The sequence below is a fragment of the Mixophyes fleayi genome, chromosome 5, assembly GCF_038048845.1.
Source record: "Mixophyes fleayi isolate aMixFle1 chromosome 5, aMixFle1.hap1, whole genome shotgun sequence".
Lineage (NCBI taxonomy): Eukaryota > Metazoa > Chordata > Amphibia > Anura > Limnodynastidae > Mixophyes > Mixophyes fleayi.
This window is the reverse complement of record NC_134406.1, coordinates 243,994,512-244,010,882: the sequence shown is the minus strand read 5'-3', so window position 1 is coordinate 244,010,882 and position 16,371 is coordinate 243,994,512. Positions and strand designations below refer to the sequence as shown.

Here is a 16,371-nt window from a genome sequence, read left to right as displayed (position 1 = left end):
TCTAATATTTTTCGAGCGCTCGTTTTTTTTTTTGTTTTAGTGCGTTAAAAGCAACAATTGAACACCCCCCTCACTGTCATTTATTGTGGTAATTGCTGATCAACATGGATATGAATGTTTTTCTGAATGCATAGTCTGAGTTGGGCAGCAGGTGGCACTAAAGTATAATGAATTCGAACTGAGTACAGATTTATTGAACAGCTAAATCCATCACATAAAATGTTGCAAAAAAAGTTCCCAGTAATTAAAATTTTCTCAAGGACTCCAAACAACCGTTAAACCAGGCCTGTCCAACCTGCGGGCCTTCAGATGTTGTGAAACTACAAGCCCCAGCATGCTTTGCCAGTAGACAACCTGTTGATAGCTGGAAGGGGATGCTGGGACTTGTAGTTTCACAACATCTGGAGGGCCGCAGGTTGGACAGGCCTGCGTTAAACCATTATCATATTGTTTGAAATAAGTAACTAAGCATAACACAAGAAAACCAGCCTTCCGTGATCATTGAGGGGGTTGTGTTCTTGCAACCTCAACTGCAGGACAATTTTGGATTTTTGGTTGATAGAGGGTTAGCAGCCAAGGGGTTAAATACTGTCTGGCGAGTGGGTCCTCTTGTGTGCATGAATATAGCCTTAAGCTAGGTACACACTGCAGTAAATTTCTCCCTATGTGATATCTTTAACAATTTTACCAATGACTGAAAATCCCGATCAGCAGCCGATTCATGTGTACTCACCTACATGATTGTACATGATTTACCTCCAGCTTTGTGCTCTTTATCTATCATAACCATCTGCTGAAAAGATCATGATGCTAAACTCCATAGAGATCTGCCTACACTGCTAGTTGTTGGTGCATTTACACTTCCACATTTGCCAGACATCGTTCTATTATTGATCGTGACTGTCACTTTCTAAAATTAAACAATACAATGAGCTTTGGTACGATAAGACATGATCGTGGGAGCGTGCACCCGAATGCGTTATTGGACTGAACAGTCTTATCGTGTGATTGGCCCGATTGTCGGGTGAAAGACCTGTAGTATGTACCTAGCTTTAGAGTGGTAGAACTAAATTTTGTTTGAGGCCCCATCCCTTGAAAGCTCTTGTTTCACAGAAATTACACCCACCGAAATACGTTCCATCCCAATACTGCAATTTGCTTTTACATCTTTACCCTTCATGTTTATTCCTAAAAACAGGTTTTATAATCTATTACTGCATTTAGCCATTTTATATAATACTTTATATCCATACCAGTTTCAGGGTAATATGACTATGGAGCTCCTAGCCATCCCTATTTTATCTCCTTTCATCTGAATCTGTTTGTAGACTCTCCCTATACCGCATGGGTAAAAGGCGCTAAATGTGCACCACATGCTGATTAGGAAGGCAGGCAGTGTGTGTTGTTCTGGCATTTTCATTTGTTAGCATTTAAAGAAAACTGTTATAAAGGAGTGATTATTAATTACATGAACAAACCCTGCAAAAAATCACTACAAAGTGAAGTAAAATTGATTCCCGAGCATCAACTGATTCGTCGGCTGCACTAATGCATGCGTGACCTGAGGTAGAGGATTAGTTTAACATTCATTACGTCTTTCAGCAGCGGAATCTCTTAAAGCTCAGGTGACTCTAGTAACCGCTCAAGTTTGATCACATCAGGTCAGATGTCTTTACTGTACAAAAACAAAGATTAACATATCTCTGCACTAACTGGTGTAAGTTACTACAGTTGTGTTTATTGCTGTGGAAAAAGTACTTTCATATTGCAAATTCCTTGAAAGGAAATATTGTGTAAATGGCGGTCATGTAGAATACCCCAAATATGGTGTTTTGTTGTTTTTTTTCCCCCCTTTCAGAGCCTTCTGTACAGTGGATTTATGGATAAAATTGCCTGAGCTATACTTAATTGACTTATAAAGTCTGCTTGCTTGGGCTAATTTAGATGTAGTTCTTCTGTAGCTTACACATGTAATACAAGTTAGTTTATATAAAAGAGCTACTCATAACGTTCACAAATATGACTCGGTTTCATGAGCTTATCAGGGTATGAGGCTGTGATTGTGGAGGGAGAAATTTCCCTGCACACAGATTACTTCCTGTAACGCCATTGAGGGACAATATTGTCCATTTCAGGCTGGGGAGAGGTTGGGTGTTATGTAGAACAATGGCTTTCTCTCAGATATAGTTAATGTGGTGGGAAATATTTCAAGTCCTGTCATAGTTTGGAAACTTTTACATAGGTAGCTGTGGATGGTAATAGCTGCTTTATCTGTGGTAACGTGTGTTTTAAGTTTAGTGCACATCTGTTGCCAATTGAATGGAGGTAGCCATGGTGTGGGCCAAGCCAATACTTAATTGAGTGTCAATTTACTAGGAGCTATTGACATCAATAGGGCACTTAATTGTTCCTAATGTATTCATGTCGCATTCTGGTGAATATTGGTGAATTGATAGGTTACAGTCTAATGAACATTGGTTCCGCCCGTAAAATGGCTTCTTTTATGATGTATAGCAGACTGGTACATTTTAAGGGGTTCATATAGAATTGGTTATACGTTTGTGTAGAATATGCATTTCCGTTCTGCGCATGTGCACAAAAACGTGTAAACGTACATTCGTATGCAGATTTTGTTGCTTGTGACTGGAGAGGCAGGAAGAGGCCGACAAGCACCGTAACTGTGCATAATGGAGACCTGATCGACAGACGCATTTACACTTGTCAGGAGCCATATCTCTTAAGGGTACGGAAGGCTGGTGGTGGTGATGGCCAGTAACACGACATCGCCTCTTCTGGTTGGCAGATTGCGTATTGACCACTCTAGCTGGTAGTACTTATAATATCTTAAACCAATTTCCCTGTTGCCATATATGTGTGGTTGAAGATATTCAAAATTATAGACCTTATTATAGAAATAGCTGATAATATATTTAAATTGCTGCTGATAGAAATATCAAAAAATCCTGGAGAGGGGAAAACTTTCTCACTTAAATATCTAGAGAAGAGGCAAAGTGGATATTTGATGTCTCTACCTTGGCCCCTAAAGGATTGTACTTGGACTCTGATTTGGGAAGTTTCCTTGAGAAATAGGAGTTTGAGTTGCATAATAATGCGTCATAATTCCACATCATTTTATGCACTATAGGATTGACCATTAAAGCATGTAACTATATGCAGCATCTGTTTGTGATGACTGTGGCTCTTTTTAAACTGGAAAATGCACCAAAAGAAAGTATAGCATACAATACTGGAATAGACGTCTTGCTAATAAAACATTATAAAAGTGAAGCTATTCCTGTTGTATTAAAACATTGGTGTGACATAACAGTTATATATCTAGCTGCACATATGGACATCTATATTAGATCACATGCACCACTATAAATAAAGGATATTGTGATGGGATCTACCTTTTATTATGGTGTAACTATATACTACACACATCAGAAACTGATTATGCACTTGGAGGATCAAATTGGAAAAATATCCCTTGAGCACACTTCTAATGGTTTGCAATTGGAACGAACGCTGTCTTCCAAGGAACCAGGAAGTGTATTACTACGATAGCGGAACAGTGTTGGACAGAGGGGGCCATCAGCAAAGAAGCCCATACACAGGAGGGACAGGCTACACTACAGAAAATACTTCCATATTCTAAGAAATATACTTTGCAGAGAAAGGACACATCGCAAGTACATTACCCATGGGAATATGATGTTATGACATATACATGAACTATATGAAGAATTTGCAATTGATTTATGCTGTGAAATAATTACAGAGGACTGGTTAGATTGCATATGTTTTTAGATCATACTTGCCGACTTTCTTAGGCTCCCTTCCGGGAGCCAGCCAGAGGAGGGGGGCGGGACGGACAAAATTGTGTCATTTTGGCCCCACCCCCTGTGACGTCATGGTGCACCCGCGTCATTTGACAGCGGGGGGCGGGGCGAAACGCCGCGATTTACCGGGAATCGCGGCGTTTGGGATCTTATTCTGCCCACTTCACTAGGAAGTGGGGCACTTCCTAGTGAAGTGGGCAGAATTCGGGAGTCTCCCGGACATTCCGGGAGAGTTGGCAAGTATGTTTTAGATTGCAGGGGCTTTGGATAAGACCTGCTGCTATTTATATAGGAACATTGCTGGATATTCCACGGTCAACTGTAAGTGATAATATTAGAAAGTTGAAGCATTTAGTAACAACAGCAACTCTCACACGAAGCGGAAGACCACGTAAAATCACAGAGCGGGGTCAACGACTGCTAAGATGCATGGTGCGTAAAAGTCGCCAGCGCTCTTGCTGATTCCATAGCTGAAGATTTCCGAGCTTCCACTGGCATTAATTTAAGAAGGAAAACTGCGGCGGGAGATTAATGGAATGGGTTTACATGGCCGAGCAGCTGCAATCAAGTCTCAATTTTCAAGACCAATGGCTAGTGTCGGATGGAGTGGTGTAAAACACAGCAACACTGGACTGTGGAGCAGTGGAAACGTGTCCTGTGGAGTGACGAATCATGGTTCTGCTTGGCAGTCAGATGGTGAGTCTGGGTTTGGTGGATGCTGGGAGGACGTTACCTGTCTGACTGCATTATGCCACCTGTGAAGTTTGGTGGAGGAGGGATGATGGTATGGGGCTGTTTTTCAGGGTTTGGGTTAGGCCCCTTATCTTCAGTGAAGGGCAATCTTAATGCTTCAGCATACCAAGTCATTTTGGAAAATGCTTCCAACTTTGTGGCAACCGTTTGGGGAAGTCCCTTTTTTATTCCAACTTGACTGTGCCCCAGTGCACAAAGCAAGAACTACAAAGACATGGTTTGAGTTTGATGTGGAAGAAATTGACTGGCCTGCACAGAGCCCTGACCTCAACCCCATCGAACACCTTTGGGATGAACTGGAACGGAGATTGAGCTAGGCCTTGTCCAACATCAGTGCCTGACCTCATAAATGCTCTACAAAATGAATGTGCACAAATTCCCACAGAAACACTCTAACATCTTGTGAAAAGTCTTCCAGGAAGAGTGGAAGCTGTTATCACAAAAGGGGGACCAACTCCAAATTAAATTATGTATTTGAATACGTCATTACAGTTTTTGTTGGTGTAATGGTCAAACGTCCACACTTTTTTGCCCATATTTATGAGGTATTGGTGTACCAGTTATTATCACTCTGATCAGCAAATCAACATACGGATTTCTATAATTTTGAATATCTAGAACTAACCACACATATATGGTGCCAGGGAAATTTTGTTTTACATTTGCAGTAGAGTGGATAACTGGTTTACCCATACAAGATTTCTTATGGGTTAGGTGTTTTGTAATGGCAGCCTGAGACTGCATTAGAGGGAAGTGCTTTTCTATATATTTTGAGTACTATATATTCATATTTCTTAATTGATGTTGTCATTTGGACTGGGATAGGCAAGATGTTTGTATTTAACTTCACTTTAATTGAATTTGTATTTTAATTATATTTTATATGGTAATTGGGACTGTGACAGGCAGGGGATAATATGCCCCCTGGGCCGGTCCCATACTGTGCTACCTTGGGCTGGGTCACTGTGCAACCTGCATTTTTATTCCCTTTTTAAAGTAGGCTGCTGAGTAGAGTCTCCCCTGTCCCCGCCCCCCATCCTGCCACCACTGGGCTCCTTTATGGCGCCCAGAACCACGTTCCTTATGGGTAACTGTCACTGCTAGGGTACTCCCGTGCTGGTACCCCTGACCTATCACACTGGCCAGAGGCTGGGTTGCGGCAGAGCGGTGGTACTGGAGAGCTGGGTCCAACCTCAGAAACAGCTGGAGGACGGATTAGATTTAGGGTCTAAGTCACAGGAATACAGCAATATTGAAGATGTTTTCAAGCAGGTCTTTGAAGAAAGTGATGTTTATTTGCTCTCACACTGGTTGAAGGTGCCAGGTGATCAGGTCAGATGGAACATCAGAATGATACATTTCAGTGTACAAGACAGTGATTTTTATACTGATTTGGACAGAGGCTATGCACTGTGTTTACACAAACATGGATTTACATGCATTGCAAAGCTAACAATATTTACGCTTATCTGTGATATCTAAAAACCTTGCTTTATCCTGCATCTTACAGTAGATAGCAAGTCTAATTACATCTTCATATGACCCTCACACATCAAAAGGTCTAATTACCATGAGTCCTTTCTTCCAACAGTTGCAGAATGCACATTTCCTCCAAAGAAAAGAATTCCTCAGGAAAAGCTGTAAACCCCAAACAAGACATTTCCTTACATCAAGATATACAAAAGGCTTTCAAAACAAAGGCTTATTGTATTCGATAAATACATCAGAAATAAGGCATTTCCTCTAGAAAGGTTAAAACAGACAGGCAAACTTTCTACCCTGGTCTTAGAAATAATGATTTCCTATATCAAAATATACACAGTATCAAAAATAATTGCATTGGCAATTATATAAACACCCAGCGCTATTTCCTTTAAATAAATTTATACCAGAAGTTATTTACAAGTGATCCAGTCACAGGGATTTTCACATTTATTAATAACACTATACAGATTCTTTTGTATATGTTGGTTTTTTTACATTATTTTACTGTATACAAATAGGATAATGTGAAAGTCCCCTTTCCTAAGAACAGTCAAGTCAAATCTTTACGCTATGGTGGTGTCCGTATAAACACTTGTTGCTTCTGATGTAAACCTGTCGCAAATGCTGGTGTTGTAGAGCTTGACTCATTGTGTAACGCAAGTAAATGTGGTTTGTTCATGCGTGCATATTATATGCGCCCAGAATGTAAGCTGGTTTGTCCAAATGTATATGAACCTCTAAGTTGTGCCCCCCCCATCTTATAGAAACATATAAAACACAGTGCATCAATTGATTTGAAAGTTTTTCGGAAACCTAGACATAAAATTATCCTATTTATTTAGGACCCTGTTTGTTTTGATAATGTAATGTTTTGTATGTGTGTGTATTTAGATATAGGTCGTATCATTTGAATTGCCCTCTCATGACCTGTGCACCTATTGTGTTTTCTTGTAGCTCTCCGAACTCAAGGATGAGACTTTCCCCCTCTCATCAACCAGCCCCTCTGTATAGAGAGCGAGCCTCTCTTCCAATCCCCGGAACAGTTGGAGTATTCTATCTAAGAGGAGAAACTGATTTTTGATTATATTAGATCCATTTACATCAGGTTTTCCAATAAACAGAAATTCTGTTAATGTTTCGCCTTGAGAAACTTCCAGTATGACACTGGAATTTGCTTTTTGTATATGCTTTATTTTATTAGTATGCATGTTTTTTATGTGACTTTCAACTTGTATGTTGGGGTTTTCTAATATTGATGGATATACAGTATTAGAATTTCACTGGCAAGTTACTATTCTAATCCATCTGGCACTTTCATTCTTCTTTTGAGTGTTAATATATTCTTGTTTAAAATATTGTTGGAAAATTGTAAGATGCCCTTTTCCTTTTCACTTTTCTCATTATTGCGGCTAAAGCCAAATCCCCAAAAAATAAATTTTGTGTTTAAAGAGGAACCTTACGTTAAAGAAAAGATAAAAATATTGCGGTAGAGGGTGACGGGCACTTATTAGGGCTCAGACGTGCCACATCTCTCTTGCACTTTCACAGCACATGGAGGGTAAAGAGCTCAAGCAGTTTTGTCAGTGATGTATTAAAACACCCATTGGCTCCAAGGACTTCTCAAGAAACCTCCACATACTTATTTTCATGTTTGGTCGGCCGCAGAAAAAGACCTAGTTCTCAAATATCTGCCCTATGCTAAACCGTTTCAATTTTAATTAGAGAACACAGCGAGAACCTCTCCCCAATTGTTTTTAATATACGCAGTAAGTCGTATGCTCAAAGCAATCTGCAATAAACGGAAGTAGCAGCTCCCAAATTCAAGAGAATATACAGCAAGATTATAGTCCTAGAGTCACTTGCAGTCCTAACTTTCACTGAGGCAGATCTGTGTCCAATTTTCAGTGGACCCGTCATTACCCTAACAAACAGCCCCCCCCTCCCCATTGCAGTCAGTCATAGGCTGCAGCTATTAAATCGTTTCAAAAAATAGTTTTGCCCTAGGACAGTGTTGTTTAACCTGTGACACTCGAGGTGTTTGTGAAACTACACGTCCCAGCATGTTTAGCCAATATATAGCAGTTTATTGCTGGAAGGGTATGCTGGGACTTGTAGTTTCACAACACCTGGAGTGTCACAGGTTAGCCAACACTGCCCTAGGACATCCCACACACTAAAATGACAGATTGGGTTCTGTCTCTTACTCCAGCATATGCTTTGCAGCTCGAGCCTCGTCGTTCAAAGAATATGCACGGTTTATGTAGATTACATTCAGATTCTAATCTTCTAATCATAATTATACTATGTGTATATATAGATATCTTCGTAATTCTAAAGTGCCTCAAATAAGTTAATTTATTTCATCATTAATCATAATTCATTTATTTACAAAACTTTTCTCTAAGTTTTGGAAGGGGGGGAGGGGGGAATGAGAATAAAGAGGGGGCCACCAAGCTGGCAACATACAGAAAATTCACCTGTATATCCAATATAAAATGATGGCGACATTACACAGCAAATTGTTATGTAGAAACCAAATATTACATACACTCTGCAAACCATCAGGGCTCATGGGAAAATGGGTGAAGCACATTGTGAACTTTAGTGATGTGGTTAACTGGCCTTTGCATGTACTTTGGTGTGTTGTGTTTTTACAAATATAATCTATTGTACTCGTAGCCACACACTAGTGCATGAGAATTATGTCATATCGTGTCCTAAAACTTTAAATGTGCATTAAGAATTTCAAACATTATGGTAGTAAGTGGCTCATATGGAACCATTTATTCTGGTGGGTTTCTTTTTATTTTTTTAATGTGGATTTCAGGAGTTAGCAGCTAGAAGAGGATTGGCCCACATAAAGAGAGGCAGGAACTATGCTTTGAATGATTGTCTACATAACACTCATTCTCCATCATTGTCTCTGGCAGGGTTTATCCTTTGCAGTCCATAGGTGCCTAGTCCAGTCCCATCGCTTGAACATTTCTTTAAAGTAGAACTTAGCACCATGTAAGACTTTGTGCCCAGGGTGGCATCTGCTCTGGGCAGCTCCCATAGTGCGCTGCCTTGGGCTGGGTCACTGGGCCACTTGCATTTTTTTTCCTTTAAAATGTTCCTAATAGGCTGTACAAAATAGCATCTTAATACCAATACTGTAGCATATATTGTTACTTAAATGGCAGTTTATTGATCCGAGTCAATGACTTCAGATGTGGAATGGACTTTCACAGAAATATGGCAGTACACACAGATAATTGAATAATTTTATTAAACTGTTTGACATTCAAAAAAAGTACAGCACAGTCTACGCTGTTCTGAAAACTACACCTCCATCCTCAGATGTATGTATGTTCGGAAATAAAATAATGGCTTCCGATGACTTATGCAGAATACATTTATTTATCTTTGACTTCTTTTCAGATAGGTGTTTGTTCAGACCTGTCACTTAAACACAGTGGAGACAGCTATTTTGTGGGTGGCGTTGTCCATGAGAGTGCAACCAATCCATTAATTTGGATTTTGTGACATCACAGAGTGATTAATAGCTAAATATTCACAAAACATTAGTACCTCTTTTATAGAAGGCAATTATTCATCCTGTGAAATGTCTGTCTGGACTGTGTGTTGGTGACAGGCACAGTTTAAAGTAATTGAAGCATTAAAACCCCTTAACTAAAACTAATTTCTCCCCCCCACTCCACAGAGAATAAACATTTGCTTCAGCAGTCTGTACCCACCTGTGTACTCAAGGAACAGGTCGCTCCCATTGCTATTGAGTTGTGCATAAGACCGCCTCCTCTAATTAACATATTTTGCTCTGTATTGTATGGTCATTGTTTGTCACTTCCCTGAAGAACACTGCATATACCAGGGCTCTCTGTCTTGTATATACTTTTATCTGGGTTTGGTAAATATATTTGGGAATGATGTTCTGTGAGCATTTTGTTTTCATTTGTTACATCATAATAAATGTGTTTGCTCTGGCATAGCACTTACTGTAACCTAATCATGCTATGAATCGGACACTCCCTCTCCTACGTTGGATGTTTTTGGTATTTTGCAGCGAGCAGGCTAACAAAACTCTGTGAAAAGCTTGGTCTTCTGCGTAAGATGTGGCACAATGTATCGATAATTGCAATAGTCAAAGAGAAACTGGAGCACCCACACAACAGCAGTTTTCAGGCCAGTAGGTTCTTTTCACTAACTGCTGTCCTGACAGTGTTTTGGGGGTAACCTAAATATAGTATGAAAATAGTATCTATTTCATAGCATTCAGCACCATAAACTTCACTCATGTGCCAGATTGAAAAAAAATAAATAGCTGTACTTAAGAAAACTATGACAAGTATTGGTTGAATAAATATGCAAATGTATTTGTTATGTCATTTTCAATGATTAATTAGTGACCATTGACACTGTAATTTTAGACCTAATTAGCTGCAAAAGTACAAGAGTAAGTATCCAGATAAATAAAGGTCAGTATTAGTCCCATTGTCATGAGCTCCCAGCCTGTCTCAGATACAGCAATCTGAAACATTGGCTGTGACTGGAGTCACTTTAGTCACTTAGCAATGAATACACCTTTTCTGCCACCACAAAGGATTTATTATGGAGTCCTTACGTTCACCAAAACCACTTATTAAGATTTCACACTTAAATCACATACACGTGTAGCATGATCCTCACTTGCTTCATAAATTCACAAGGAATTACGCTAGATTAAATGTATTTAATTTGAAAAATGTACAAAACCGTTAATAACAAGACATTTAAAATAGCTTGCACCAATAAGTTTCAGAAATAAAACCAGAGTCACTAACTTACTAGTTTAAGATTTGGCGTGAGAGGAGTACACTCATGGAAAAATGCCACATTCCAACCTAGACAGATCTCTCCATAGAATAAACACACTTACAGGGCAAGGCAGCTGATTTTTAACCTTCACACTGCTCCCACCCCTCCACTTTTGGAAATTAACTATCCCAATGTCAGGGCAGGCTAGTTCCCAGAATGACACAGGGCCTTAGATATACATCTGGAATTTCAAAGGGCAGGACTTCTCACCTCTTTGCTTGGCTGGCCAGGCTGTTTACCCATCCTCTGTAAAGCCTCAGAGATGTTGATATAAAGGGTTAGATTTAAACCGGCAATACAGTTATAATAAAAAAAAAAAATCTACCCTGGGTGTACCCAGGCCCATGCTGAAAACACTAGGGCTCTTCCTACACTCCTGCGTGGTGGGTGCAGGGCAATAATCAAAATGTAATTGTACAAGCACAGGCATACCAATGGCTGCCAGGGCCTGCTGGCACTTGGAGAACCACAAGTGCCAGCATGTCCTTACACTGAGGGCCTGCTGGGACCTGTAGTGCACCAAGAAAAGCAATGTAAAACACAAACACCTGTTTTAACCATTACTTTATTTGAACTAAATAGCAACACCCTCTTTATTACGCGCCTACATCCAGGGGCATCTGTAATCCATCCAATGATCCCTGTTTGGCAAATTAACTAGATACATCCACTGGATCCTCACTTGGCAAAAAAATAAAAACCCTGTTAGGATGACTCAAAACTAGCCCTTCTCTGAAGAGCTCCCAGCATGCAATACGTTAATTACAGCGCTATTGCTATTACCTCAGCGCTGTGGTTATGGAAAATCCTCATATTGTAAATGGCACAAGCGCTGTAATTGGCTCATTACATGCCCTTTTTGTCGACAGGTTGTAAGGTTGCAATTTTAACTCTGGACATAATGAACATGTGTCAACATTCTGAATGTCAACATTTTTATTAGACATTTTGTACACAAACCAGTTGCACTTCAATGGGGAGGCTGCAGCTGTGCTGGATTCTGGGAACCAGGGCTTAGTTGAGCGAAATGGGGGGCAGTGTTAAGAGGTGATAAGGAGATCTGTAAATTAAAAAGTGATAGTTGTGTCAGGGTACCAAGATTACATTCGTTGTCCTTTTTTTTTTGTGCCACATTTCACAATTGTAAAGTATAAGAAAATTACTTTGAATAATAAAGTTGGCATACCAACCATGATTTACTGAATCAGCATGGTGATCCAAATTAACCGGCAGCCTTTTAGGTTGAATCACATATCACTTTAAAGAAATCTTCACATCGAGAAGACTGACCTGATGTTTCTTCACCCAACACAGAAATTCATATGAATTTCAAACGTTTTAGTCCTTTTAATTGTCTTTTCAACTGTCATAGAATTAAAAGATCTAATTGTATTTTTGTGTGAATAATACAAACTTTGGAGAGGAGATGGCAGTAATACTCTGAAGATTATAATGTGACTTGTATGTGTCATTAGCTCTACATCTAAAGCTTACTTTTATAATGATAGATATGATCTTATGCTAAAACAAAGAACAATACATAGCCTATTTCAGTCTATTATTTAGTGGTCTGATATCATTTTTAATCTGATCTGTATCTACAACACGGTCTGGGAATGTGACTACATTAACTCATCTTTCTAATATTGGAGTTGCAGGATCTTAATACACGGCTTGATACATTTAGTTACAATATAATTGCCTCATACTTATAATGTACAATAAGAGCAGAATATATGTGTAGACATTTTCTTTCATTATAATGATACCTGCACTTAAAACAGGAATTTAATGTATTATGTTTTTAATATAATATAAGCTTAATATAATTTTTATCTCTGTGTGTGTGTGTATATATAACTGAGCCTTTGACGGCTGAAAGTCATGACAACAGTGAATTTGGAAGAATAAATCATGTTTATGAAGGATAGGAAACACAAAAAGGGGAGGGGTATGTATATATGTAAAAATCTGTTGAAGACTTGCTCAGCGTGCAGGATATCTGAAAAATATAACAATATAGAGTCATTATGGGTAGATATGCTTGAAGGAAGCAGCCCATGGCATAGTAAATTACACCACTGTCATTATGCGATTTGCAGTAATGCATATTAATTGTTACCACACTCTTCCAATTTTGGGGTCTGTGTATTAACAATGTAACTAGTAGTTTTTTCAAAGGGAGCAGAATTATCTATTTTAAAAGATGGCTACGTTTCACAATCTGTAGAAGAACCGAGTAGAGGGGAAGCACTGCATTTGATACCATGTAGTAGAACAATTATGTTCAAGTGAGGGGACCTTTAGGGAAGAGTGATCACAGCATGGTAACGTTTGGCTTGAGTTTTACTAAAATATTTTAGAAGGCAGCTACAAAAATTATGAATTTTAGAAGGACAAAGGTTGATCAGGCCAGAAATGCATTAAAGCCTATGGAAAAGTATTCTTCCACAAGGACAAATGAGATTTTTTTTTACAAATATTTTAAATACTGTTGTAAGTACATAATAAATGAATGACATCAAAATTTCTAGAATTAAAAAGCAACAGTTGTGGTTAAATAAAGTATTGGAGGTGATGCAGGGACTACTTTGCATCCACTTTGAATGTAAGTTACCACACCTGCCATAATGCAAATAATAAAAAGGCAAAGGGTGGTCACACCAAATATTGATGTGATTTAGATTCCTCTTCTGTTCATTTGATTTGCATTTTGTTAATTGATAAAAATAAACTATTAACACTTCTATTTATGAAAGCATTCTTACTTTGCAGCATTTTTCCACACCTGCCTTAAATTATTGCATAGTAGAAAGGAAATTAGGTTAGCAAAGGCTGAATCTGGTCCATTGTTTTAATATTTATTAGGGACCATCTTAAATTAACCATGATCTCCTAGAAAACCTTAACATACTAATTATGGGTCTGATAACACACTCAGCTATTCATTCATTCAAAAAGTGTTTGTGATTGGTAGCTTGGATAGGGACAAACTATTAGGGACAGGCTAGAATAGATACTGATTATGTTTGAAAAATTCACTTTGGAGTGATGAAACGCTTCAGTATATTCATACTGAAGCTTTTGATTCATCAGCGGATTGGAGACAGTTGTATGGGCAGTTTGTTCCAGAGGATTTGAATTATATGGACACGCTGCTACTATTATTTGATTGCACCTTGCTATATCCTGAGAAAATGTCTACCTGGACAAGGTATATTTCCAGTAAATGCAAGTTACACTGGGCTGCGAGTCTCAGAATTAGGGGAAGAGCACTCTCTAAGTTGCCAGTTGTTTCACTGTAAGGTAATTTTCATATCCGTGAGAAGACATCAGACACAGAGGTTGTATGTGTGCAGTGTGATGTGACGGCTCAATTTCCCTATGTATTAACGCTTTCACGTACCGCCTTATACTCTGGAAATAACAAACATACCAAGGGTCATCCGGTTTTGTTCATTTACAATTATGCATCATTATTGTCCTCTGGAGAATGTGACAGTTGGCAATACACCTGCTGGTTGGTCTGGAAACTGTTACAGTTAGTGAACTCTCACTGTGCACCTGCTGGGTGGTCTGAAAACTGTGACAGTTATTTGCAGCCACATATATCAGCACGTCTTGTGGGGACCTCAATCACGGACTGCTGTGTTATTTCATTATTCACTTATTCTCGCTTTGTTTACAACAAACATGCCAAGAGGCCGCCCTTGAGGACGTCGACGTGGTGGAACCCTTACAGGTCACCAAGCACGCACAGATCTTACAGTCATGCATTTTATCATCACAATCAACATATAGCAAAAACAACTGATACGCCGCATATTTGCCACACAACTACTCTAGGTCCTATGGATGTTCAATATGTGAACTGTGGTGCCCTACACTTTTGGTAGAGGAGATTGACGGCCATTTTTCAGACTGCTGTCACAATGGAAAGGTTTTGTTGCCAGATGTTTCACCATATTTAGCGTAATTTATAATATAGTTATTTATTCATTATACTCTGTTAACATATCTACATGTAATGTAGTGTATAAAAAAGTGATTGAATTCTGTTAATAAAGTAATTTAGTCACTTCATTTTAATTTAAGGCATTTACCGCATGGTTTCCCTAGTCCTAGGTATATTTTCCATAGGTCACAAACCAGCAATCAACCTTAAGGAAACAATATATTATCTCCTCAACCTCTCATTAGTCACCTATCAGTGTGTGACTTAACTAATTTCCTCATCTTCAATATTACTCTTCATTGATGATCACAACTATGGGTTTCACCCATTGCTTAAATATGCAAATACAGCAGATTTCTGTTAATAAAGTGTGCTTGCTGCTGCGCCAACACGATCACCGAGGATGTTTGTCTTTACCCAGACACAGAATTAGTGGTGAGTGTGTCTCCTAGCCCCAGACAGCGCAACCCAACGATATAGCTGGTGGTCAGTATGGCATCAGACCTCTTACAGCCAGTGCAGCCTGAGGATGTGCTGGATGCTTGGGTTGTGCTCACTATTTATGTGAGAACACTTTTGGTGTAATGCATGCACACCAGGTCAATTTGGGAAGTCTTTGCTTGCGTTTGCTCCTTGTGCAGCTATCTCTGAGTCTGCTGCTATTTCCTGGTAAGCATACCTTTGGCTGAACTCTGATTTTGTTGAATTATGGAATCCCTGACCTTGGCTTGTTTTTTGGACTTTGCTATTTGTGTGCAAGCCTGCTATCTGTACAACTTTCATTACCAGTATATCCAGATCCTCCTGCACCAGCAATACCTCTGTTTCACCAGTCCAATGCATTAGTCCTGCTTTCTGTTAAGCTTGATTACTTGCATTATTACCTTGTTTTCTTCGACCACCAGTCACTGAGGTCCATCCTCTAGACTTATTTATATTAATAATAATATTATTCTTGGACCGTTTACACTGCATACCTGTTTCAAGTATATCCTGCAACAAGAGTTCTTGTTTTATCCCACCTCTTGCCTTCTGTTATCTAGTTTTGTAACAGTCCTAGTACTGTGAGAAGTTGTTCCCCATGTTCAATGGCAGCTGCTGACAGGAAGGCAGCAGAGATCACCAACGGAGGCATAGAGATGGCAGCAGCAAAGACCATTAAATTCAACAGGTCCAGGAGTTGAACTGTGATGGTATTCCAGTAGATCTTTGGAACAGCCTTGTCCTTGGTATGATGACATTCCATGACACCCCCTCACTCAATAATTTCCCTCTGACTTCACACATTTTTATATGTTTTATATCTGTGAGATTATGTGGGAGGAGGGGCACAGAGTTGATATAAAGTGCTGCCATCTCTTCTTGCTGCCCGTATGTACAACTTTTTGCTGTATTCTACAATTGAGTACTTTGTGACATGCAATTACAATAGACTCATCACCTAATACACAATCAAACAACCTGGTGGGGGGTGACCAAGAT

The 16,371-nt window shown here is 39.2% G+C and overlaps 1 protein-coding gene across 1 annotated transcript in view; it reads left to right on the top strand.

Moving 5' to 3' along the window:
- Positions 1-7,213, top strand: part of C5H8orf88 (chromosome 5 C8orf88 homolog) — a 30,457-nt gene extending 23,244 nt beyond the window's left edge. Inside the window, exon 6 of the mRNA XM_075213771.1 lies at positions 7,035-7,213. Coding sequence (XP_075069872.1) covers positions 7,035-7,091 — 57 coding nt within the window. The 3' untranslated portion in view covers positions 7,092-7,213. The remainder of the gene's footprint in view (positions 1-7,034) is intronic.
- The last annotated feature ends 9,158 nt before the right edge of the window (positions 7,214-16,371 follow it).